This window comes from Empidonax traillii, unplaced genomic scaffold (assembly GCF_003031625.1).
Source record: "Empidonax traillii isolate 1590-97213 ecotype Southwest subspecies unplaced genomic scaffold, ASM303162v1 scaffold187:size1931383, whole genome shotgun sequence".
NCBI lineage: Eukaryota > Metazoa > Chordata > Aves > Passeriformes > Tyrannidae > Empidonax > Empidonax traillii.
Window position 1 is genome coordinate 1641449 of NW_020955380.1, and position 19931 is coordinate 1661379.

At 59.2% G+C, this 19931-nt stretch overlaps 4 protein-coding genes across 10 annotated transcripts in view; 3 read left to right on the top strand and 1 right to left on the bottom strand.

Annotated features, from left to right (window-relative positions):
- IP6K1 (inositol hexakisphosphate kinase 1) overlaps positions 1-3307 on the top strand; it is a 35236-nt gene extending 31929 nt beyond the window's left edge. For 3 of the 4 annotated variants that reach the window (XM_027886388.1, XM_027886387.1, XM_027886389.1), the window contains 3 exons: positions 230-414; positions 1689-1864; positions 2705-3307. In XM_027886388.1, the coding sequence (XP_027742189.1) occupies positions 230-414; positions 1689-1864; positions 2705-3214 (871 nt within the window). In that variant the 3' untranslated portion in view covers positions 3215-3307. The remainder of the gene's footprint in view (positions 1-229; positions 415-1688; positions 1865-2704) is intronic. The other variant, XM_027886390.1, reaches the window with a different exon arrangement.
- A 2301-nt stretch (positions 3308-5608) lies between these two features.
- On the top strand, positions 5609-7748 carry GMPPB (GDP-mannose pyrophosphorylase B). Its single transcript, XM_027886402.1, has 8 exons — positions 5609-5781; positions 5847-5927; positions 6001-6049; positions 6368-6669; positions 6746-6824; positions 6921-7048; positions 7222-7404; positions 7562-7748. The coding sequence occupies exons 1-8, from the start codon at positions 5653-5655 to the stop codon at positions 7691-7693; spliced, it is 1083 nt and encodes a 360-aa protein (XP_027742203.1). The 5' UTR covers positions 5609-5652; the 3' UTR covers positions 7694-7748.
- An 89-nt stretch (positions 7749-7837) lies between these two features.
- The window catches only part of RNF123 (ring finger protein 123), a 49963-nt gene continuing 37869 nt past the window's right edge, over positions 7838-19931 (bottom strand). For all 4 annotated transcript variants that reach the window (XM_027886395.1, XM_027886394.1, XM_027886392.1 and 1 more), the window contains 4 exons: positions 9068-9210; positions 8612-8706; positions 8410-8495; positions 7838-8306 (listed from right to left, as the gene is read on the bottom strand). In XM_027886395.1, the coding sequence (XP_027742196.1) occupies positions 8207-8306; positions 8410-8495; positions 8612-8706; positions 9068-9210 (424 nt within the window). In that variant the 3' untranslated portion in view covers positions 7838-8206. The remainder of the gene's footprint in view (positions 8307-8409; positions 8496-8611; positions 8707-9067; positions 9211-19931) is intronic.
- Positions 10540-13547, top strand: AMIGO3 (adhesion molecule with Ig like domain 3). The gene has a single exon (XM_027886400.1). The coding sequence runs from the start codon at positions 10891-10893 to the stop codon at positions 12532-12534; it is 1644 nt and encodes a 547-aa protein (XP_027742201.1). The 5' UTR covers positions 10540-10890; the 3' UTR covers positions 12535-13547.

Sequence of the window (19931 nt, forward strand, 5' to 3'; positions counted from 1 at the left end):
GTGTTCCTGCTCACTTGTATCAGTTAGGGTAACAGCCTAGCAGAGTTGTTAGATAGACCAGATTGTTGAGTGTGGGTCAGGATATTAGTGAGGATTTGCTCGTAAGAAGGTTTGTGTTATGTGCAGCAGAAAGAACAAACTTCTGGTTGTGTGCCAGGGGAGGATGTGACAGTCATAAGTACCTAACTCATGGATTCTAACAGGCAAGTTTGTTCTGTCTTTACACCAGCAGCATCCAGGAATCGAAGAGTCCCAGGGTGGACTTGCACATCCACTCAGATGTTCCATTTCAGATGTTGGATGGGAACAGTGGTCTGAGCTCTGAGAAGATCAGCTATAACCCCTGGAGCCTGCGCTGCCACAAGCAGCAGCTGAGCCGCATGAGGTCAGAGTCCAAGGACCGAAAGCTGTACAGTATCCTTTGGGAAGCACAGCTGGGTGTGTCAGATGGGCCTGAGGCAGCTCAGCCTGCATTTCCTTTGGCATTTCTGTCCTTCACAACCACACTTGAGTTACATGTTCCTTTTTACCGTTCCTTCCTGCTTCCCATACTGTGACACTTATGAGTCACAGGATGGTTTGGATTGGAAGGAACCTCAAAGATCACCTCATTCCACCCCCAGGCAGTCTGACTGGTTGCTTCGTATGGTTGAAGATGAGTTTTGATGTTTCCTGTGCCTTCACAAATGGTTCCTCCTGCTTTTGCTGAACTTGCCAGCTTGTGGGGTTATTTTGTTTCACCTGGTGGAGCTTGATTCTGTTTTCCTCGCATAGAAACAAACTTACTTTTAATAGCTGTATTCTTCATCATTTTAGCTGCTGTGGGCTTCCTTCTCCAATTCTCAAGTGTGTGCTTCAAGCCTCCAGCTTTTATTTTTAAATAGCCTGCATCACTTGCAGAGAAATCATTCTCTCTGGCTGTCCTGCCCTTTTTAAGCAGACTTCCTTTTTTTTATGAAGTTCCACTTTCAAAACCAAACACAGTTTCTCTCTTGCAGATTTAATCTGGCTGTGCTCTGACTGCCTTTCAGGGTAACATGTTGACCTGTGCCATGTGGGGCAAACTTTTGGGGTTCTTTTTCCTCCCTTTGGAATAAGCTGCTGCACAGAGTGCCTGAGGTGTCAGCACTGTGCCCTGATGGGGAGCTGCCCATTGTGTGCTGATGACTGAGGGCTCCTGTTACTGCGCTGTTTCCTGGCTTTGTCACCTCCCCACTTCCCCCCCACGGGTCAGGCAGTGTTGCTGTTCTGGACAGGCCAACCCTGCTGTTACTTGAGCCTTGAGTTTTCAGTCCGTGGGGATTGTATTGTTTATCCATATGGCCAAATGGCTAATTTCATTAGACCTTAAGCTCTCTTCTAAGGGATCAGCAATTCCTGCTGGCATTCCATATCCTTCCTCTCACCACTGTTTTCCCCTGCTGGATTTCCAGTACACATGCATGTGACCTCCCTGCTTACTGCTGACCTTCCACTTTCCAGGGTGTTTTCTTCTACCAGCTATCAGAGCCTGGGTGCTGCTGTTTGGGTGTTGACTTTTTCCTCACCCCCCCCAAACAGTTTGCTCTGTCTGTTCTTGGGTTCCCATTTCTTTGTTGCCCAGCCCTATCTCCTGCTGGCCCACGTCCCTGTCTGTGGTAGCCCTGGGGTGTCTCTGGTGGGTGAGCTCTCCTTGACGTGCCTCCCAGAGTTCCTCTTGCTGGAGAATGTGGTGCATCACTTCAAGCTTCCCTGCGTGCTTGATCTGAAGATGGGGACCAGGCAGCACGGAGACGATGCGTCTGAGGAGAAGGCTGCTCGGCAGATGAAGAAATGCGAACAGAGCACTTCTGCCACCTTGGGCGTGCGTGTGTGTGGGATGCAGGTAGGGATTCCCCAGGCTGCAGGTGCTGGACATTCCTTTTTGCGGCCTCATTAAACCTCTCAGTTAGCGTTTTCTGCTGAGCACTGACTTTGAATCTCCCACTGTAGGTAGGTACACCAGCATTTGTCTTCCTTTCTAAGTCTAGAGCAAAGGAACCTGCTTCTCCTGAGATGACCTGCTTTGTCCGGAGCTGTTCTGTTCACAGACAATTAGGGGATTGTCTAATAAAATTATTTTGTGGCTTAATGTTCAGCCAGAATCATGATGCCTGGGGAGGGAGTTGCCTAAGATTCCCTTCTGTACTGCACTGAGAGTTAAAAAGTTGCTCTGCTGTGGCTTAGCCCTGTGCACGAGTGTTTGCTGCTGGTGCTGTTGTGCAATGGTTGTTCCCTTCCCCACCCACAGAAGGACCTTGTAACCCAGATCTCTACCCCCAGACTCTGAAGCAATGAGGGCTCCCTGTTAATCACATCCCACATAATGGCAATAGGTGTTGGCAGCTCCCGCTGACAGGATTGTCCGAGTTGGCCTAAGACTTTGCTTGTTTAACCCTTGGGGTCAGTTGGGCCGTGCCCATGTGTGGGGCACTGGGACTGATGAGCTGCCTTTTGGGTGTTCTGAGAGAGGATTGATGCTTGGGCACCTTGACTGTGCCCATGGGATGCACCCATGAGCTGCTTTGGGATTCAGGGAACAGGCAGAACTGTGTGCTGCTCCCTCTCCATCACGATGGGGACAGAATAAGTTCTCTCAGCCCTCACAGTGCAGGGCAGCTCAGGGCTCTGTGTGTGGCCTTAGCCCATTGCACCCACTTGATGTGCGTTTCCTCTGGTGTTCCAGGTCTACCAGCTGGACACAGGGCATTACTTATGCAGGAATAAATACTATGGACGCGGCCTTTCCATCGAAGGCTTCCGCAACGCCCTCTACCAGTATCTCCACAACGGCATCGAGCTGCGCAAGGACCTCTTTGAGCCTGTCCTTGCCAAGCTGCGGAGCCTGAAGGCGGTTTTGGAGAGACAGGCCTCCTACCGCTTCTACTCCAGCTCCCTCCTCATCATTTACGACGGGAAGGACAGCCGGGCGGGGATGTTCGTGGAGCGCCGGCCGGAGACGCGCCTGAAGCGGGTGGACGGCCCTGTGCCCGAGAGCCTCCAGGACGGCGGCGGCACCGAGCCCGGCTCCTCGGCACAACCCAAGGTGGACGTGCGGATGATTGACTTTGCACACAGCACCTTCAAAGGCTTTCGCGACGACCCCACTGTGCACGACGGACCCGACATGGGCTACGTGTTCGGGCTGGAAAGCCTCATCAACATCATGGAACAGATGCGCAAGGAAAACCAGTAGCCCTGGGCTACGGCCTCTTATTCTTGTCCCGGTGGCCCGAGCAGACAAGACCACCTCCTACCACGGGAAAAACGCAACTTTGGTTTTAAACAACTGTATCGCTCCGTTGTTTTTAAATGTACTTGGATAGGAGAGCCGAGGGAGGCAGGATGGAAGAGCTCCTCGTGCTGACCAGACGGTTCCAACCACACTAGCTCTGCCTTCTGGAGGAGGCTCTGTAGATGCCTGCTGGGTGTCGGTTGTCCCGGTTCTTCACTCATTGCGTGCGCGTTTTGGAGGGAGGATCTGGATGTAGGGATGAGAAAGCAGGAGAGCCTGGGGCTCTTCACATGGCTGGAGCTCTGGTGTGAGGAGCCTCTTGCCTTGGGAGCCCCCGGGAGAGCCTTCCCTTCGAAATTCTCCAGAGCTGTTTGGAAAGGGCACTCCGCTAACGGTTGGCAGTGTCTGTGTGGCTGCTGGTGAGCAGCTCAGGTGCCGGTCCCTGCATTCGGTGTTGCTGGCTCTGCCCTGGGTTTTGCCGACGGGGCTTTGCTTTTGATGCTGCCTTTTTCTGCTGTTTGGGCACTGTGAATAGCCACCCCAGACACAGAAATGAAATGACCAAATGCAACCCCTGGCAGAGCTGCGGCTGGGAGGGAACGCCGCACACCTGGAGCTGTGCTTGAGCCCTGGGCCTGCTCCTTCTGATGCTGTGGCACGGGCCAGGCACAGGGCTCTGAGGGAGTGACTCTGCCCTGGACCACTGACCAAGCAAGCACTCAGCTCGTGGGCTAGCAATAGTATCTGTAGCAGTTAAGATGACCCCAGCTGTCCAGCGGGGCCTTTTGGACCATTTCAACCCTTCCCCTCCTGTAATGTTGGTCCCACAGGCCGTACTGAGTCTGTCCCTCCAGCACAAAGATGCCCTCTGCTCCCAGGCCCTGCCCTTTCCACGGGCCTGGGGGTGGTGGAAGAGAAGGCTGAGGGTTGGGGCTGACCCCCCTCTCCTCCCTGAGGATCTCCAGGGGCCAGGTAAGGGGGGACCTGGCTGAGCGGTGAGTGCCACTGCCTGCCTGTTTAGCTTTGCTTCCTGGAGTCGGTCTGTCCCAAAATAAATGTCCCCTGGCCTCCCTTGAGGCATTAACGTTTGATACTGTGGCCTGGTGGTACCAGACCGTACCCTGCTCCACATCACCCCTGTTTCTGTGCTGGGGCCCCCCAGCTGCTCCCTCCTGCTCTCACTGACTTGTTCCATGGCGTTACCATTACCCCGGCTCCCTGCCAGGCCAGGGTTGGGTTTGGGTTTTTTTTTTTTTTTTAATTCCTTCAGGGAAGCTTGTTTGGGAATACTCGCATGTCGCATGTGTGCCGACTCCACGTGTGCACAGGTCTCTCGGACAGTGCGGGTGCTCAGCCACCTGCGGGCACGGGTCTGTGCTGCTGGTGGGGAAGGGAACAGGGACTGGGCCAGCTCTCTCTGCCTGTCTCCCAGCTGCTCAACACTTGTCCAAGCCATCGCTCCACTCCTGCCTTCTGGACAAGGACCTTTATCCCTGGCACGCTGCCCTTCGCTGGGTTACTTCATCGCTCCTGCGGGTCTCTGCATTCCCAGGAGTCGCAGGATTTTCAGGGAGCAGATTTGCAGGAGGGACTGAGGTCGGGTGAGGGGCTGGGTGTAGCCAGCAGGTGCCCCAGGTGCCCCCAACAGCCGTGTTACCCCCCTGGCCCTGCCCCAGCGTGGCCTATCGCTGTCCTCCTCTGCATGTCGTTGTCCCCTGGGGGCTGTGCTCGGGCAGGCCAGGCCCCACCTCCTGGGGAACCCCTTGGTGTCCCCCCCGTGCCCATTCCTGCCGTTCCCACCTCGCAGGGCCGTGGCAGACCTGCCACGCTGCTGGTGCTCCGCGGGAGCCGCCTCCCTCCCCTTCGGACCACCGCGGTGGGACTCCACAGCTTGTACATAGCCTTGGCCCCGTTTGTTTTTACATGAATAACCACCCTGTTTGTGCTTCACCAGAGAACCAAAAACATTAAAGGATCTGTTTTTGTCCGCCGTGTGCCGTGCCTGCCTCTGCCGCGTCTGAGCGCGGGGACGGGGGTGAGGAGGCTCGTGTGGGGTGTGGCCGTGCTCCTGCCCTCTTGTCCTCGCTCTGCCCCCGGGGCGGGCGGGTGAAGAGTGCGCGGTGAGTGGGGATGAGCGCTGGGAGCGGACGGGCGACGGCGTCTGGGTGGCCTCTAGGACCCAGGCGGGCGGGCTGTAGGACGTGGGCGGGCTGGGTGTGCGGGGCGGGCTGTAGGAAGGGGGCTGGCTCTGTGCCGGGGGGCGGGCTGGGTGTGCGGGGCGGGCTCTGTACCGGGGGCGGGCTGCAGGACGCGGGCGGGGCGGGGCCGCGCTGCGGTGACGCGCCCAGCGCGCCGGGCGCTGACGTGTCGGTGCGGGCGCTGGCGCGGGACGCGGGGGGATGCGGGCGCTGATCCTCGTAGGCGGCTTTGGGACGCGGCTGCGGCCGCTGACCCTGAGCCGGCCGAAGCCGCTGGTGGAGTTCTGCAACAAGGCGGTGCTGCTGCACCAGCTGGAGGCTCTCCGGCAGGTGGGGGCGCGGGGCGCGGGGGGTGCGGGGGCCGCCCCGCCGCCGGCTGACCCGCGCTCCCGCAGGCGGGCGTCAGCCATGTGGTGCTGGCGGTGAGCTACATGTCGGAGGCGCTGGAAGCCGCCATGCGGGAGCAGGAACAACGGGTAAGGGCCCTTCCACTTCCCCTCGCCTCCCTTCGCAACCCGGCCCTCCCCGCCACTCACCCTGTGCCCGCAGCTCGGCATCCGCATCTCCATGTCCCACGAGAAGGAGCCGCTGGGCACAGGTAGGATACGTGCAGGGACGGGGGCGAGCGGGATGGAGGAGGTCGGGAGACAGCGGGGTGGGTGCTGGGGGGGACAACGGGAGGGGGACAGCATGGACAGCAGCGTGGGTTTGGACAGCGTAGGGATAGGAGAACCGGGAGCACTGGGAGGGGGATGCCAGGACGGACGTGGGCAGAACCAGGGATAGCGAAGCCAGCTGAAGATCCAGAGGGACTGGGGACTGTGGGGGAGGGATGTTGGGACGGGCAGAGGCAGGGCCAGCAGGACCCGGGCGTTGGGCTCACCGCCTCCCCGCGGGGTCACTCCCGGCCGGGCAGCGGGGCCGCTGGCACTGGCACGGGACCTGCTGGCCGAGGACGGGGAGCCCTTCTTTGTCCTCAACAGCGACGTGATCTGCGAGTTCCCCTTCGCGGCGTTGGCCCGTTTCCACCGGCAGCACGGCGGCGAGGGCTCGCTAGTGGTGACCCGCGTGGAGGAGCCGGCCAAGTACGGCGTGGTGGTGTGCGAGGCCGACACCGGCCGCATCTGCCGCTTCGTGGAGAAGCCGCGCGTCTTCGTGTCCAACAAGATCAACGCCGGGCTCTACATCTTTAACCCCGGCATCCTGCAGCGCATCCAGGTACAAGCCGGGGCGCTGTGCTGGGCCGGGCTGGGGGGCCGGGCCCCCTGCTCAGCCCTGTTCCCTGTCCCTGCAGCTGCGCCCCACCTCCATCGAGAAGGAGATCTTCCCGGCCATGGCGCAGGACGGGCAGCTCTATGCCATGGAGCTGCAGGGTAAGGCCCTGTGCACAGTGCAGGCAGCATCAGGGGGTCTTGACTGCTCTGCCACCCCTGCTCTGGGTGTTTGTCACCGCGGCTCTGTCCCCGCAGGCTTCTGGATGGACATTGGGCAGCCAAAGGACTTCCTCACGGGCATGTGCATGTACCTGCAGGCGCTGCGGGCTCAGCACCCTGAGAAGCTGCACTCGGGGCCCGGTGTTGTAGGGAATGTGCTGGTGGTAAGTGCCAGCCCCCAGCACACCACCCCTTGGGCTCTCCGTGTCGTCCCACTGCTCTCCTCACTGCCATCCTCAAGCTGTGCCCTCTTGTCCCCACGCTGGCCAAGTGGCCTGGGCTGTGCCAAGAGCTCTGTCTGCCCTCCCAACCCTGGCACAGCCCATCTTCCTTCCAGGACCCCAGTGCCAAGATTGGGGCAAACTGTGTCATCGGACCCAATGTGACGATCGGGGCCGGCGTGGTGGTGGAGGACGGGGTGCGCATCAAACGCTGCACCGTGCTGGAGGGGGCCCGCATCCGCTCCCACTCCTGGCTGGAGTCCTGCATCGTGGGCTGGAGCTGCTCCGTGGGCCAGTGGGTGAGGCCCTGGGTACCCCTGCAGGGTATTGAAGCTCAGCTCTTGCCCTCGCTCCTCCTCAGGCTGTGGCTGGAGGGATGTGCCGGTGCCTGTGGGCAGGAGTGGGAGCACAGCCCTGGGCTGAGCCGGGCGGGTGTGACGGGGCCTCTCCGGGCAGGTGCGCATGGAGAACGTGACCGTGCTGGGCGAGGACGTCATTGTCAACGACGAGCTCTACCTCAACGGGGCCAACGTGCTGCCACACAAATCCATTGCCGAGTCCGTGCCAGAGCCGCGCATCATCATGTAGCAGAGTGCCCTGCGGCCCCCGCCCTCCTCGGATTAAATATTTATATTTCCATTTACTGTTCAGCGTTACCTGAGCACGGCCCAAACACTGGGTCGCTTGCCAGGGCTGGTCTGGCTTCCCCTCGCTGTGTCTCAAGGGACCACATAAGGAAGAATAATTTAATGTTGCATTTCACGAAGTCAGCCCCCAGCCAGGGGCAAGTTAACAGCCCGAACGCCCAGCCTGTCCCCCCTGCCCTGGAGCTGCCACATGTTCCCAGCGCTGCCGCAGAGCCGAGGCCTCGGGCTCCCCTCCCTGAGAATGGCCCGCGGGGCAGAGAGGCTGCCAGGCGAGGGGATGCTGGCCTCTCCTACCCTGCAGCCCCCCACCCCACGCTGCAGCCCCGTGCTGGGTCCTGGCCCTCGGGGTGAGGGTCCCACGGCCCTGAGCAGGGCAAGCGTTTGGGGACAAGCCAGCATGGGGCAGGGGGGCCACCCCAGTCAGCTGAGGGAGCCTGTGGGGCGGGGCTGGGCTCTACGAGCTGGCTGGCTTGGTGAAGTCGTCCACCCCCGTGATGGTGGCCTTGCAGAAGAAGCAGTCCTTGTTGTTCATCAGGTGCTGGTTGATACAGGCTCTGGGACAGAGGAGGAAAGAGCATCAGCCCCCCACCCTCATGGCACAGGGGGGCTGGGGGCTGGCAGTTGCCCTGGTAAGGCTCAGACATGGGAGCTACTCACTTGCATGACTTGTGGGAGCAGGGCCTGAAGATGGCGGAGATGGGGTGTGCGTAGCAGATGGGGCACAGGTCCTCCTCGCTGGTGGGCTGTGGAGTCACCAGGCAGTTACGTGGCAGACAAGGCCCTGTGTCTCAGGGCAGCTGTGCCAGAGCTGGGGCTGCTGCCGAGGGTGGGGACAGGGCTGGGGAGAGGGGACACTCACCAGTGTGGTGGCAGCTGCCTGCTTGGACTCCTCGCTCAGGTGGCTCAGCATCTTCTCCACCTTTGCCAGCTCCTCAGCACTGATGTACTCTGTGTCTGGGGGGACAGAGTGGGTGTGTATGGGGTGGACGGGACCCTCGGGCTGCCCTGAGGCTTCTGGGTGATGCAGGGCAGCTGCATCCCTTGGGGACCAGCCAAGACAGGGATCCCTGTGCTGAGGACAGCAAGCTGGACATTGGGCACTGAGAGGGACAGAACTGCTGACAAGCAGGCACTGGAGACATCCCCATCCAAACTGCCCCTGCTGTGGGATAAGGGTCATGGGTGTCTGTCCCCAGGACTAAAAGGGCAGGGACGTGTTGCAGGGGACACAGACACCCCCAGCAGCCCCGTTCCCAGCCCAGCTGCAGGCAGGTGGTGAGCACAGCCCAGCTCCCAGCGCAGTGCCGGCACTTACAGGTGTGCAGGGAGAAATGGCGCTTGTCCGTGGCCGGGGCAGCAGCTGCCAGGGCTGAGGGCTCGGCGTGGCCCAGCAGGTACTGGATGGAGCGCAGCTGGAAGCAGGGATCTGCCAGCAGCACCGCCGTCGCTCGCTCGGCCCTGCCAAGGGACACAGTCAGACCACGGACAGCACACCCTGCAGGCCACCCAGCTGGGAGTCCCCCCACTCCCCGAGAGCCAGGGAAACAAGCCCAACTGCAGCCAAAGGGTAGCAGCCATCTTCCTCCTCCTCCTCTGTCAGCCTCAACTCGGAGGCTCCGGTGATCGATATGGTGCATCAGCACTTGCTGAGGCTGCAGCCCTCGCACCGGTGCCCGTGGGGCAGCTGGGGCTGCCAGCGCTGCCCTGTGTCACAGCCCCGTGGGGGAGAAGGGGAGATGTCCCACAGCAGCCTCATGCCAGGGGCTGTGGACCCCCTGCAAAGGGACAGCTCAGGGTGCCCCCAGGGCAAGCAGGTGCCCCCACGAGACAGGAGGGAGTGGCCGTGGCTCTCCCTGTCTTCAGCAGGGACAGGCAGGAGGGATGAAGGGCACTTTAACGGGTATCTCCATCGGGCATCAGTGCAGTAGCCTATTCATAGCCCTTGGCAAGGAGCAGAGCTGGCTCCGTGGCCGGCCCAGGGGCAAGCCCAGCCACTCCAGCGGCAGGAGGGGCAGGAGGAGTGAGGGAACAGCCAGTTGGTGCAGGCTGAGCCGGGGCGCAGGGGGTTAACAGCCCCTTGACTCGCAGCAGCCGCAGCCGCCAAATTAGCTTTTTGCTGCCCTAATGGAAACCAATTCCCCAGCTCTCCTCTTCCCACTAACCGCCTGGGCTCTGGATAATGACATTCCTGCGTGTCCTTCACCCTGTGGCCGACCCCTCTCCACCAGCAGCCCACGGCTCCCCCTCTGCCGTGGGGACCCTGCAGGGCTCGGCCATCCTGTTTGTTCACCCCATGGCCGAGGGTGCTGGGGGTCCCCGCCAGCCTGGGCAGGAGGTGATCAGGATGCGCGCAGAGGGAAGGGCCACGGTTGGGAGATAAGGAACACTGCGGGGGGGTGACCGCCATCCCCACTCCCAGCCTGGGCACGGGATGGAACACGAGGGGCTCCCAGAGGTGACGACGGGGTGGGTTTATTCCAGCATCCTCCCAGAGGCTGGGCAGTGGCGGAGCAGCCGCTTTACGGATTAGAGCCGGTCGCAGCTGCCGTTCTCCAGCAGGAGGGACGCGGCTGCTCACCGGTACGGCCGGAGCGGCCCTGAGCTCCCCTGGGAAAAGCGACCACGCAGGGCTGCGCTCGCCCTGCCCACTAGGGAGGGCCGGGGCCAGGGCCGGGGCCACCACTCCCCGCGCCGGGGCCAATGGGATCCCGCCCGGCCCCCTCGCCGCGCACCGCCCGCGCCTAAATAGGGGCAGGCGCGGGATCGCGCTCCCGCAGCGCGCCCCGCTCCCGGGAGGTGCCGCCCGGGAGGGACCCGGACGGGGCTCCCCGGAGGCTGCAGCGTGGGGATGTGCCCCGGCGGCGCTGAGCGCTGAGAAACTTCGCACTCCAGGGATGCGCAGCTCCAGGAGGCGACGAGGCGCCCGCACACAGCCCGACACAGAGCGCCGGAGCGCCTCAACCCCCCTGATGTGGATCGGCGGCTCCCAGCCGTCCCCCCGCCGCCCCCGGCCCGCCGGAGCACAGGTACGGGGCAGCCTCAGGTGAGCCGGCAGGGCGATGCCGCCCTTTAACTATCTTCAAGCCTCACGGCTGGAATCGGGATCCTCCTTCGCGGGGTGCAAAGGGGCGTCTTTGGATGCTTGGTAGAGCCAAGCCAGCACCGGGGGAGAGCAGGGAGGACGGCGACACTCTTTCTCTCGCGTCTCATCGAGCCCGGCTGTGCTGCCGGGCTGCACAGGGGCTCCCGCCCGCCACAATGTCCCCGCCGGTGACAGCAAACCCGCTCTGGCCGCGGGTGGCGAAGCTGCTGCTGCTGCTCCAGCTGTGTGCCCCCGGTCGCGCTTCCCGAGCGTCCCCGCAGTCCCACCTCTGCCCCTCCGCCTGCATCTGCACCTCCGACCTGCTGAGCTGCAGCCGGCAGAAGCTGCAGCATGTGCCCCAGGCACTGCCGTCCACCACCACCACACTGGACCTCAGCCACAACGCCCTCACCCAGCTCCACGACCGCTGGCTGGCTGCCCTCCCGCACCTCGAGGCCCTCCATATCAGTCACAACCAGATTCGGGACCTTTCTCTGCAGGCTTTCCACAATGCCTCCTACCTGCGGCACCTGGACATGTCCTCCAACCACCTGCACGCTGTGAAGACGCACTACTTCGAGGCGCTGGTGAGCTTGGAGGAGCTGCTGCTCTACAACAACCGCATCACGCAGGTGGACGAAAACGCCTTTGCCAAGCTGAGTGGTCTGCGGAAAGTCTACCTGAGCTGGAACAACCTGACCACCTTCCCTTTCCATGCAGTGCAGGGGCTGGGGATCTACAACCTCCGCACACTGGACCTCTCCTCCAACAGCCTGAGCAGCATCCCCGTGGAGGTGCTGGCGGCTCTGCCCGAAAACATCGGGAATGGTTTGTACTTGCACAACAACCCCATCAGGTGCAGCTGCCCGCTCTACCTGATGCTCCAACGCTGGAAGCAGCGAGGATTCAGCTCCGTGAAGGATTTCTTCGAGGAACACACCTGCAAGGTGTCTGGCAACGTGCCCCGGTCTCTGATAAAGTCCCACAAATACAGCCCCATGTTTGAGAACTGCTCGGCGGGCCCCGAAGACGCGCACTTCTTGCCCTTCCAGGTGATGGTGGGTCAGCCCATCCTGCTCACCTGTAACACCAGCCTGCCGCCCTCAGCCACCACCTACATGTGGATCTCCCCTCAACACGAGCCCATCAAACACCCGGGGAACAGCGACGGCTCCCTGGAGGTCTTTCGCAATGGCAGCCTGAGGATCGCCGAGGCCAAGCCCTGGCACTCGGGGGTCTACGTAGGCTTCACCAACAGCACACACAATTTCAGCAGGCTGTGCGAGTTCAACGTGACCGTCCAGTACCCCAAGCCGGCCGGGGAGACCTTCAGCACTGGGCTCACGACTCTGCTGGGCTGCATCGTGAGCCTGGTGCTGGTGATCATCTACCTGTACCTCACGCCGTGCCGCTGCCTGCGCTGCTGCAAGAAGCCGGCCCCGCTCAGCCCCCCACAGGAGTGCAGCGCCCAGTCCTCCATCCTCAGCACCACCCCCCCCGCCACCGACGGGCCGAACCGCAAGGCCAGCGCCAACAAGCACGTCGTCTTCCTCGAGCCCATCAGGGAGACGCAGAACGGCAAGATCCGCCTGGCCCTCGGCGAGGAGTTCCCCGACCCCAAGCACCCCAAGGTCCTGCAGCTCAAGTCAGACACAGAGTCCATCAGTTCTGTCTTTTCTGACACCCCCATTGTGTCGTAGCGGGGCAGAGCTGGGAGAAGAACCAGGGCCTCAAGACAGCTGGTCTCCACTGTTGCTAGGACAGGATTATTGGGCACCCCGAGTTCCTGGCTTGACTGCGACCCATGGGAGTGATCATCATCACCCACGACTGCTTCGGCCATGGGCTCCTGGTGGGTTTTGGGTCTCAGGCACATTGGTGCCCAGCGAGAGCTCCTTGCATAATCCACTGGCAACAGCCTCGTTAGCACAAGGGTAATGCTGATGAACCCAGCACGCTGGAGAAAACCCCCTTCTTTTGGGCACCCACCCTCCCTAATGGTGACACTGGGGATCTGCCACGTCCCCAGTCACGAGATGCCCAACCTGAGACTGCCACCACAGACCCTCAGGCCAAGGAATAGCTGTGACATGTGGGACACTGTCCTCACTCATGACAGGGCCTCTGGGGATGGCGATGCCACTGTGATCTCCCAGCCCGTGCCAGTCCCTATCAGCATGCCGTGGCTGGGAGCAGGGGGAGCATGACCCCATCACAAGGGGGGGTACAAACCCTCTCCCCAAAACGTGGCCACGCAGGGGGGATGGAGCTCAGCGCCTGCCCAGCCAAGCAGCCAAGCAAACCTTACAAGCTTTTGCTTCCCGAGGAGCTGTAAATAGTGAAGGCAGGATTAGGTGACGTGACACAGCGCCCCGGCCCGCATTGCTCAGAGCTCCCCGTGCCACCAAGGACAATGAGGTCTCCGCTGCGCCACGCTCCTGCGCTGCTTCTCCTTGAGGCGGACACTGCTCAAGCACAACTATTTAGGCAGTAACCTAATCAGCCTATCGATAAATGTGAGTAATCCTCCCCTCTCCTGGGTCGTAATTCTCTAGTTCCATTGGAATAAAAATGCCTATTTTTTTAAGCTCACGCTGGGCTGAGTGTCTCCTTGCCCTTGCAGCAGCGTGCAGCCACCTCGCAGCTCCTGGGCACAGCCATGGGAGCTGGGGGTCTGAGGGAGCCCTGAATTCCTGCTGGCCTGGCACAAGGCTCGCAGCCTCTGTTCCCATCAAATGGCGTTGGGGTGGCCTCGGCGAGGGGGTTAAATGTGCTGAGCAGGCTTGGGGCCGCTGTGAGAGGAGGCTTTTCCCTGGAGGGCAGGTCCCCAAAGCGATTCCTGGGAGATCAGGAAGGAGCAGCAATGACTGACATGAGGGCACATCCAGAACCCCAAAGGGATGAGCAGGGTTTAGATGCAGGGCAGAGGTACTGCTCAGGAGGGGACTGGCCCTGCCTTTGTCTCAGTCCCAGTGTCCCCTGCAGATGGAGACCCCAACTCGATGTAACCTGTACTGCCTTTCCTGTCATCCAGCCCTGCACTGGCCTGGCATAGGGGCTGCCTCTGCCTCCCAAAACACCTGCCTGACCTTACAGAGAGATAAGGGTATCCTACCCATTTGCTGGCCACCAGCATCCCATCCACAGGGCAGGCCAGGGCCATCCTGCAGGCAGGAACATAGCTCAGACATAACAGGGACCAGGACCCTTCACAGAACTGCACCCCAAACTGCAACCCCACCTTGGCTGAGCATCCTGGCCCCAAGAGCTGCTGGCAGCCCTGTGGGAGGGGAATGTCCCTGCGGCATTGGGACAGCACTAGCACACATCCCTCAACTTTTCCTGCCAGGAAACAAGCAGCTTTTTTCCCAACAAAAACCCAACTGTGCCTACAGGACTCGTCAGAAACCCCTCACCCATCTAAAGAGGGGACAGTGTTTGGAGGAGCAGCTATCCTTAGACAGCTGCAGCCTCCCAGCACTGCTCCTGATGCCGACCTTGCGCGCAGCTCCACGCTGATCCGCGATCCGTGCCCCTGCGGCCCCAAAGGTGATGGGATGTGGAGCGACAGGCCCTGCCAGGCTGTGCCCTTGCTCCCCCACACCCAGCACTGCTGGCCCTGTCACCTCGTGTTAGCACAGCCTCCCGATGAGCCCAGGACACGGCGCCGGCCGCACCGGGGGCTGCCAGGGGGTGACGAGGCGTCAGACAGAGAGGTGAGTGACATCTTGAGGGTGGAGATGAGGTGCTGCCACCCTCTGGCTTTGCACCCAGGCAGGGATCCATCGGAAGGATGGTTTCAATTTGACCTGGCAATGTTTGGGAGAGAGAAGAGACCCAGGTGAGTGCACCCAGGTCTAAACCACACCAGGGCACTGCCCCGAGAGCCACCCACGCCTGCTGAGACAGTGCCAAGCCCATGCCAGAGCACTTGACTCATCTAAGCACCACATCTTCCTCCAAAAGGAAAAGTGGAGTGCTGCTCCAGGCTCCAGCACCCAGAATGAGTGTTACCCACCCGCTGTCTTCATCCTTGTCGATCTCCTCATAAACCTTCCCCTTCCCTGGTGCCAACACCAGCTTCCCAGGCATTAGTGCTCCTGCAAACCTGCATCCTCAGCTGAGGGTAACCACTGAAACTTAGGGAAAGCTCAGTCCAAGGAGTGTAAGAAAAGCTCTCAGGGAGCTCAGGGACCTCCAGGGACACACCAGCCTGGAAAAGCCCAGGAGAACTCTTCTAGGCTGCCTGCAATTCTCCTATCCCTGCAGGAAGGCTGAGCCTTGCTCTGCTGGGAACAGCATATCTGAGGTCTGTATCAGTCCTGCCCCCAGGGATCCCATTGCCTTTAACCACGAAAATCCTGCTGCTGCTTTTCACACCTTCCTGATGCTTAGGAAGTATCCCACACCACATTGCTGCTCCAATGAGCAGGGGAGGGCGGTTCGAATTTGTCAAAGCAGTTCATTAACCAGCCTGAAAGGCAGAACATCTCAGCAAGGAAAAACATAGCCGGGAGCACAGCCTCTCTGACAGGCAGGAGTTGAGAGACCTAATGGATGTTCCCCAAGGAATACCCTGTCCTCTCTCAGCAGCCATCTGCACCATCACAGCCCCATCTCCTGCCAAACCACCCTCCTGCTTCTTGACTCTCTAGAGTAAAGCAGTGGGTCAGCACAAAGCACAGCAGCCCCAGCACACAGGGACCTGTGCCAGCATGCGTGGGGACAGGGACTAGCTTTGGGATAAGGACTAGCTTTGGTAATCAGCATCCAGTGCTGACTCCTGTCTCCCCTGGCACTTCACACCTCAGCCAGGACAATATGAGTGCACTGAATGCCAGTCCAGTCCTGTCCTCCTGCCACTGGGGCTGGACACGATGAACATGGCTGGACCCGAACTCTTTCCTTACGATGCTCACAGTGTTCCAAAGAGCTCAAAGCAGCAAAGCCTGGTGCTGGCCAGCACAATGCCTGCTCCTGCCTCCCAGTGTGTGCCCAGCAGCCTGGAGGCACTGGGAGAGCCCAGCCCTGGCAGTCCCACTGCTCAGGACACAGCGTTTGGAGCTGCCAGTTTGTAAAAACTGCAAGACCAGACTCCTTTTTTAACCACAAAACCTATGTCTGAGCTAGTCATTCTTCCATGCTCTTGCTCACACTCACTCTGATATGTTACACACTGCAAGACTGGGGTACCATCCATCTTCTGAGACTTTAGAGCAAGGTAGCAAGGACTCCTTTAGACTGAGTGGTCCATGAAATGCCTGCAGGACTGCAGAGAACTGCCATGTCCACAGTGACCGGCCAAATCCCCAGGGTCCCAGCAGTGCTTGAGCACATAGGTAGGTGGCTGTTGGGAACCTGCAGACTGGGATCTCCTGAGCTTTCCAGTGGAGGTGATCCCAAAACCATTTGGCAACTGAGCAGACTCTGCTTAGTCTGCCCCCAAGGTTCCTCCAACCCTCACACTGAGAGCATCGTGCCCCTGCCTCTGAGGGCGTGGTGTCCATGGGGCATGGGGGAAGCCCGAGGAGCAGAGCAGTGGCCAAGCCCTGGCACAGCACAGCTCATCCCCAGCCCAGGAAGGCCACTCACTTCCCACAAAGCCCATTCTAACCTATATGCCCAGCCCTAATTACAGTGTGCCCTCACACACAGGGGACCACAGCCTCACCTTCTGGCCTCACCCCTTCCCCTGCGCTCGCTCCTGCCAGGATCCTGACACCAGCTCTGGCCAACGCGGCTCCATTAGCTCACTCTGAAGGAGGCTTAATAGAAAATATGCTCAATTATTTAGCAAGCAGACAAACGGGGGGATGATACTGGCTGGAGGCAGCCAGGGTATGTGGTGTGGACTCAGCCCAGCTCCTGGCTCAGCCTGCCAGATCCTACTTTCCCTCTCCTCCCCACTCAGTCATTAGGGTCTGGCAAACAGGCAGCACATGGACATCAGTGCTGCCCAGTGCTGTCAGACCCCAGGGCTGGGAGGGGGGCACTGAAGCTTTGGCTCACCATGAGCAGCACCAGCCTGTCCTGCCCAACCCTGCGAGGAAATGCATCTGTGCTCTCTCAAAAGCACAGCCTGCTGCATCCAGGGACGACAGCAAACGATGGATCAACCGTTTCACCACAGCCTGACCTGGGCAGTGTTCCCTTGCCTTGTGCTTAATGGCTCTGCTTGATGCCAGGAGTCCATAGCAAGAAGACTTGATGCCTGGTTGAGTGTCCTGTGCTGGGAAAGGAGCAGCTGAGGCATCTGATTGCGGCTTGATAACGTGGCTGGATGAGTTGGCAGGACCCTGATCCTCCTTACTCCCACCCTTCCCCACCAGAATGTTTTGGTCCCATAAATGGGACTTCATTCCTCCGCTCCCAGATGAGCTTGCAGCACCTTCCAACCAAATACCTGGTACAGTGTCTGCTTACTGGGTTGGAGGCGACCAGAAAAAGCACAGCCAAGCCAAGGAAGTCTCCTGAGGTCCTGTCCCTGCCCTCATTCTCTGGGGCACAGGCTTCTTGCAGGGAACCAGTCAGGGTAACAGCTATTGTCCCTGGTAATTCCCACAGGGACATTCCTGCAAATATGGGTTGGAAAAACTTCTCAATTAATGATTTCTGGCAATCTGGGAGTTACCCAATGGGACCTGAGAGAGATTTCTACCTGCTTCCAGCACTGCCTGGGCAGAGTGCTTCTGGGAAAGGATAAAAGCTCACTTTGTTATTCTGTTTGCTGCTGAGAGGAAGGGAGAAAGGCAAAAGGAAAAAGGAAAGCTGCCTCCATAGGAGTTCACAAGAAAGGCTCTGCTCTGGAGGGCCTGGTTACATATGGGACCCTTTAAATCACTTCTGTTCCTCCTTGCAGCAACACAATCACCTTCCATGGGAAGGTACAGACCCAAGGAAGGTTTGAATTCACCTTTTCTATTCCACAGACCATCCTTTTACTCATGCACCTGGAGACAGATGTATCCCATCGCTGTGCTCCGGGCCAGCCATCACTGACATACCATCTCCTGTCACCCCAGCTGCACCACCCAGCCTTCAGCACCCCGTGGTGACAGTGCTTTGCACACAGGATCCAACCAGGGCTGAGCCCTCTAGAAATGCAAAGGCAGCAGAAAAACCTCAGTGGTTGCTCTCACACCTGCTGGTTTTCTCCATCCCACCTTTGTTTGCCATTTCACAGTGTGCCTGCGCGGAGTAGAATTGCTCTGTCAGTGGGGTGCAACACCCAGTCCTCAATTCAGAGTGCTGCAAACAGGGTGGAGGGTTCAGTTTTTCCTTCCATGTGAGACACTCTGCCTTTAGCCATTCTGGTCTGTGCCTCCAGACTGCCCATCCCCTCTAAGTATCAGCAGAGGGTCTCCAAGCCACCAGCCTCAGTTCTTTTGCCTCGATTGACCTCAATGGCTCCCCTGCAACGTCTGCTTGCCTTTTATAGATCACTGACGCATCAAACCTCAGGTTTAGTGCATGGCTTTGCAAAATCACACAGAAGCATTTTGGTTTATAGATATTTTTTCCAGGGCTTCCTCCTGTTCCACATTGTATTCCTCCTGCTCAGTTAGGTCCACCTTAATGACACGATGCTTTTCATGCATCAATTCCCTATTTTGTATTTATTTCTGCTTTCCAGTGCCCAGGGAGGTGACTGCAAAGCCCTTGAACATCAGTCAGAGACCTGCACAGTGTCTCTGGTTTGTGACTGCACAGCCCAAGGCACAGAGGATGCTGTTGGCAGACAGGGGACAACGGTTGCCTGGGCTTCACAAAGCACAACTGGCTTTTCAGGGAAAGGACAGTCTGGAAGCTTTATGTCTCCTCAGGACTCCCTGCAGGCTAGAAAGGATGTGATTGACATCACACTACCATGTCCCTAGAGCTCTTCAGAGTTTGCTAAACTGAGGGACATTCCCTTTCCCATTTTGACCCTCCAAGTGACCGGCCTGGGACAGATGTTTAAGGGACAGAGTGCCAGGGGAGGACTTCTCATCCTGCCAGGCATGCAGGATAAAGCTTTAACACGTCTCTCCTTTCCTCCAGGAAGAAATGTCTAATGGTGGTGTCAGATTCATGATGTTTGCCCTTTCCACAGAGCAGGGTTCTGGGGGTGAGCAAAACTCACTCCTGTTCCCAGCCCAGAGAGGCCACTGATCAATGCTTGGCATTGTCACACTGGGGGCTGTAAGACTGGTGCAGCAGCCACGGGAGGCAGGTTATAATTAGATATATTTGTGTGTATCTTTTGAGTCCTTGAGAGAAGAAGCTTAAAGACTGGCTGCAGGGCTGAGCCACTCAGCCAGATGGGACTCTCCTCTCTGCAGAGCCAGAGACGATCGTGTTCTCCAACATGAAAACAAGCAGGATGCAGAGCTCAGACAGGAGAGCCCTGTCTCCTCCAGCAGCCTGCAGCACACAGTGACCAGGCAAGACACCTGCTAATGACACTGGGAGACAGCAAAGGCAGGGCTGCAGAGTGTCACAATAAGTCTATTTGCAGGACTTGGTACAAGCAGACACAGACACACGTAAATGATCGGGTCAGCTGTGGCTTTGTCCAGACACATCACTTTGCCAGTGCTGCCTCTTTGAGTAACTGGATACCATAAAGACAAGATTTGCTTCATCTTGAAATCAGACTCACCCAAATGCCTGGACAGGACTTGTCTCACCTTTGTTCCACAGGTCTGGGCAGCCAGAGCACTCTGCACACATTCTGGTGCCTTCCTGAGAGGGGTCCAGGGCAAAGAAGCCTCAATGAATCCCCCTCCAGCCATCCCTGTGTGCTGCAGCACTTTGCCTGTGTCACCACATCAGCACAGCTCTTTCACATAGAGCAGCTCTGACAGCAGCTGTCCCATCACACAGTGCCAGGCCCCGTCCCAAGGAGGAAGGTGCACACGTGCTGCCAGTGCAGCACCTCACAGTGGGTTTTCCATCACCACAGCAAGGGGGTTTGCACCCAGCAGCTGCTGCAGGGGCACAAAGCTCTTTGGCTTCTACCTGCTCCACACGCATCTGCCTGGCCTCGCTTCAGTCTCCACGCACCCACATCATCCTGCAACACCTCCCACGCACTGCTGCAGTGCCCAGAGCAATG

Bases quoted from the DNA above. Each gene is read 5' to 3' on its own strand.
- AMIGO3 (XM_027886400.1), top strand. From the start codon at position 10,891: ATGCTTGGTAGAGCCAAGCCAGCACCGGGGGAGAGCAGGGAGGACGGC.
- GMPPB (XM_027886402.1), top strand. From the start codon at position 5,653: ATGCGGGCGCTGATCCTCGTAGGCGGCTTTGGGACGCGGCTGCGGCCG. The intron at 5,782-5,846 runs GTGGGGGCGCGG...GCGCTCCCGCAG, and splicing joins AGCTGGAGGCTCTCCGGCAG to GCGGGCGTCAGCCATGTGGT. The intron at 6,670-6,745 runs GTACAAGCCGGG...CTGTCCCTGCAG, and splicing joins GCATCCTGCAGCGCATCCAG to CTGCGCCCCACCTCCATCGA.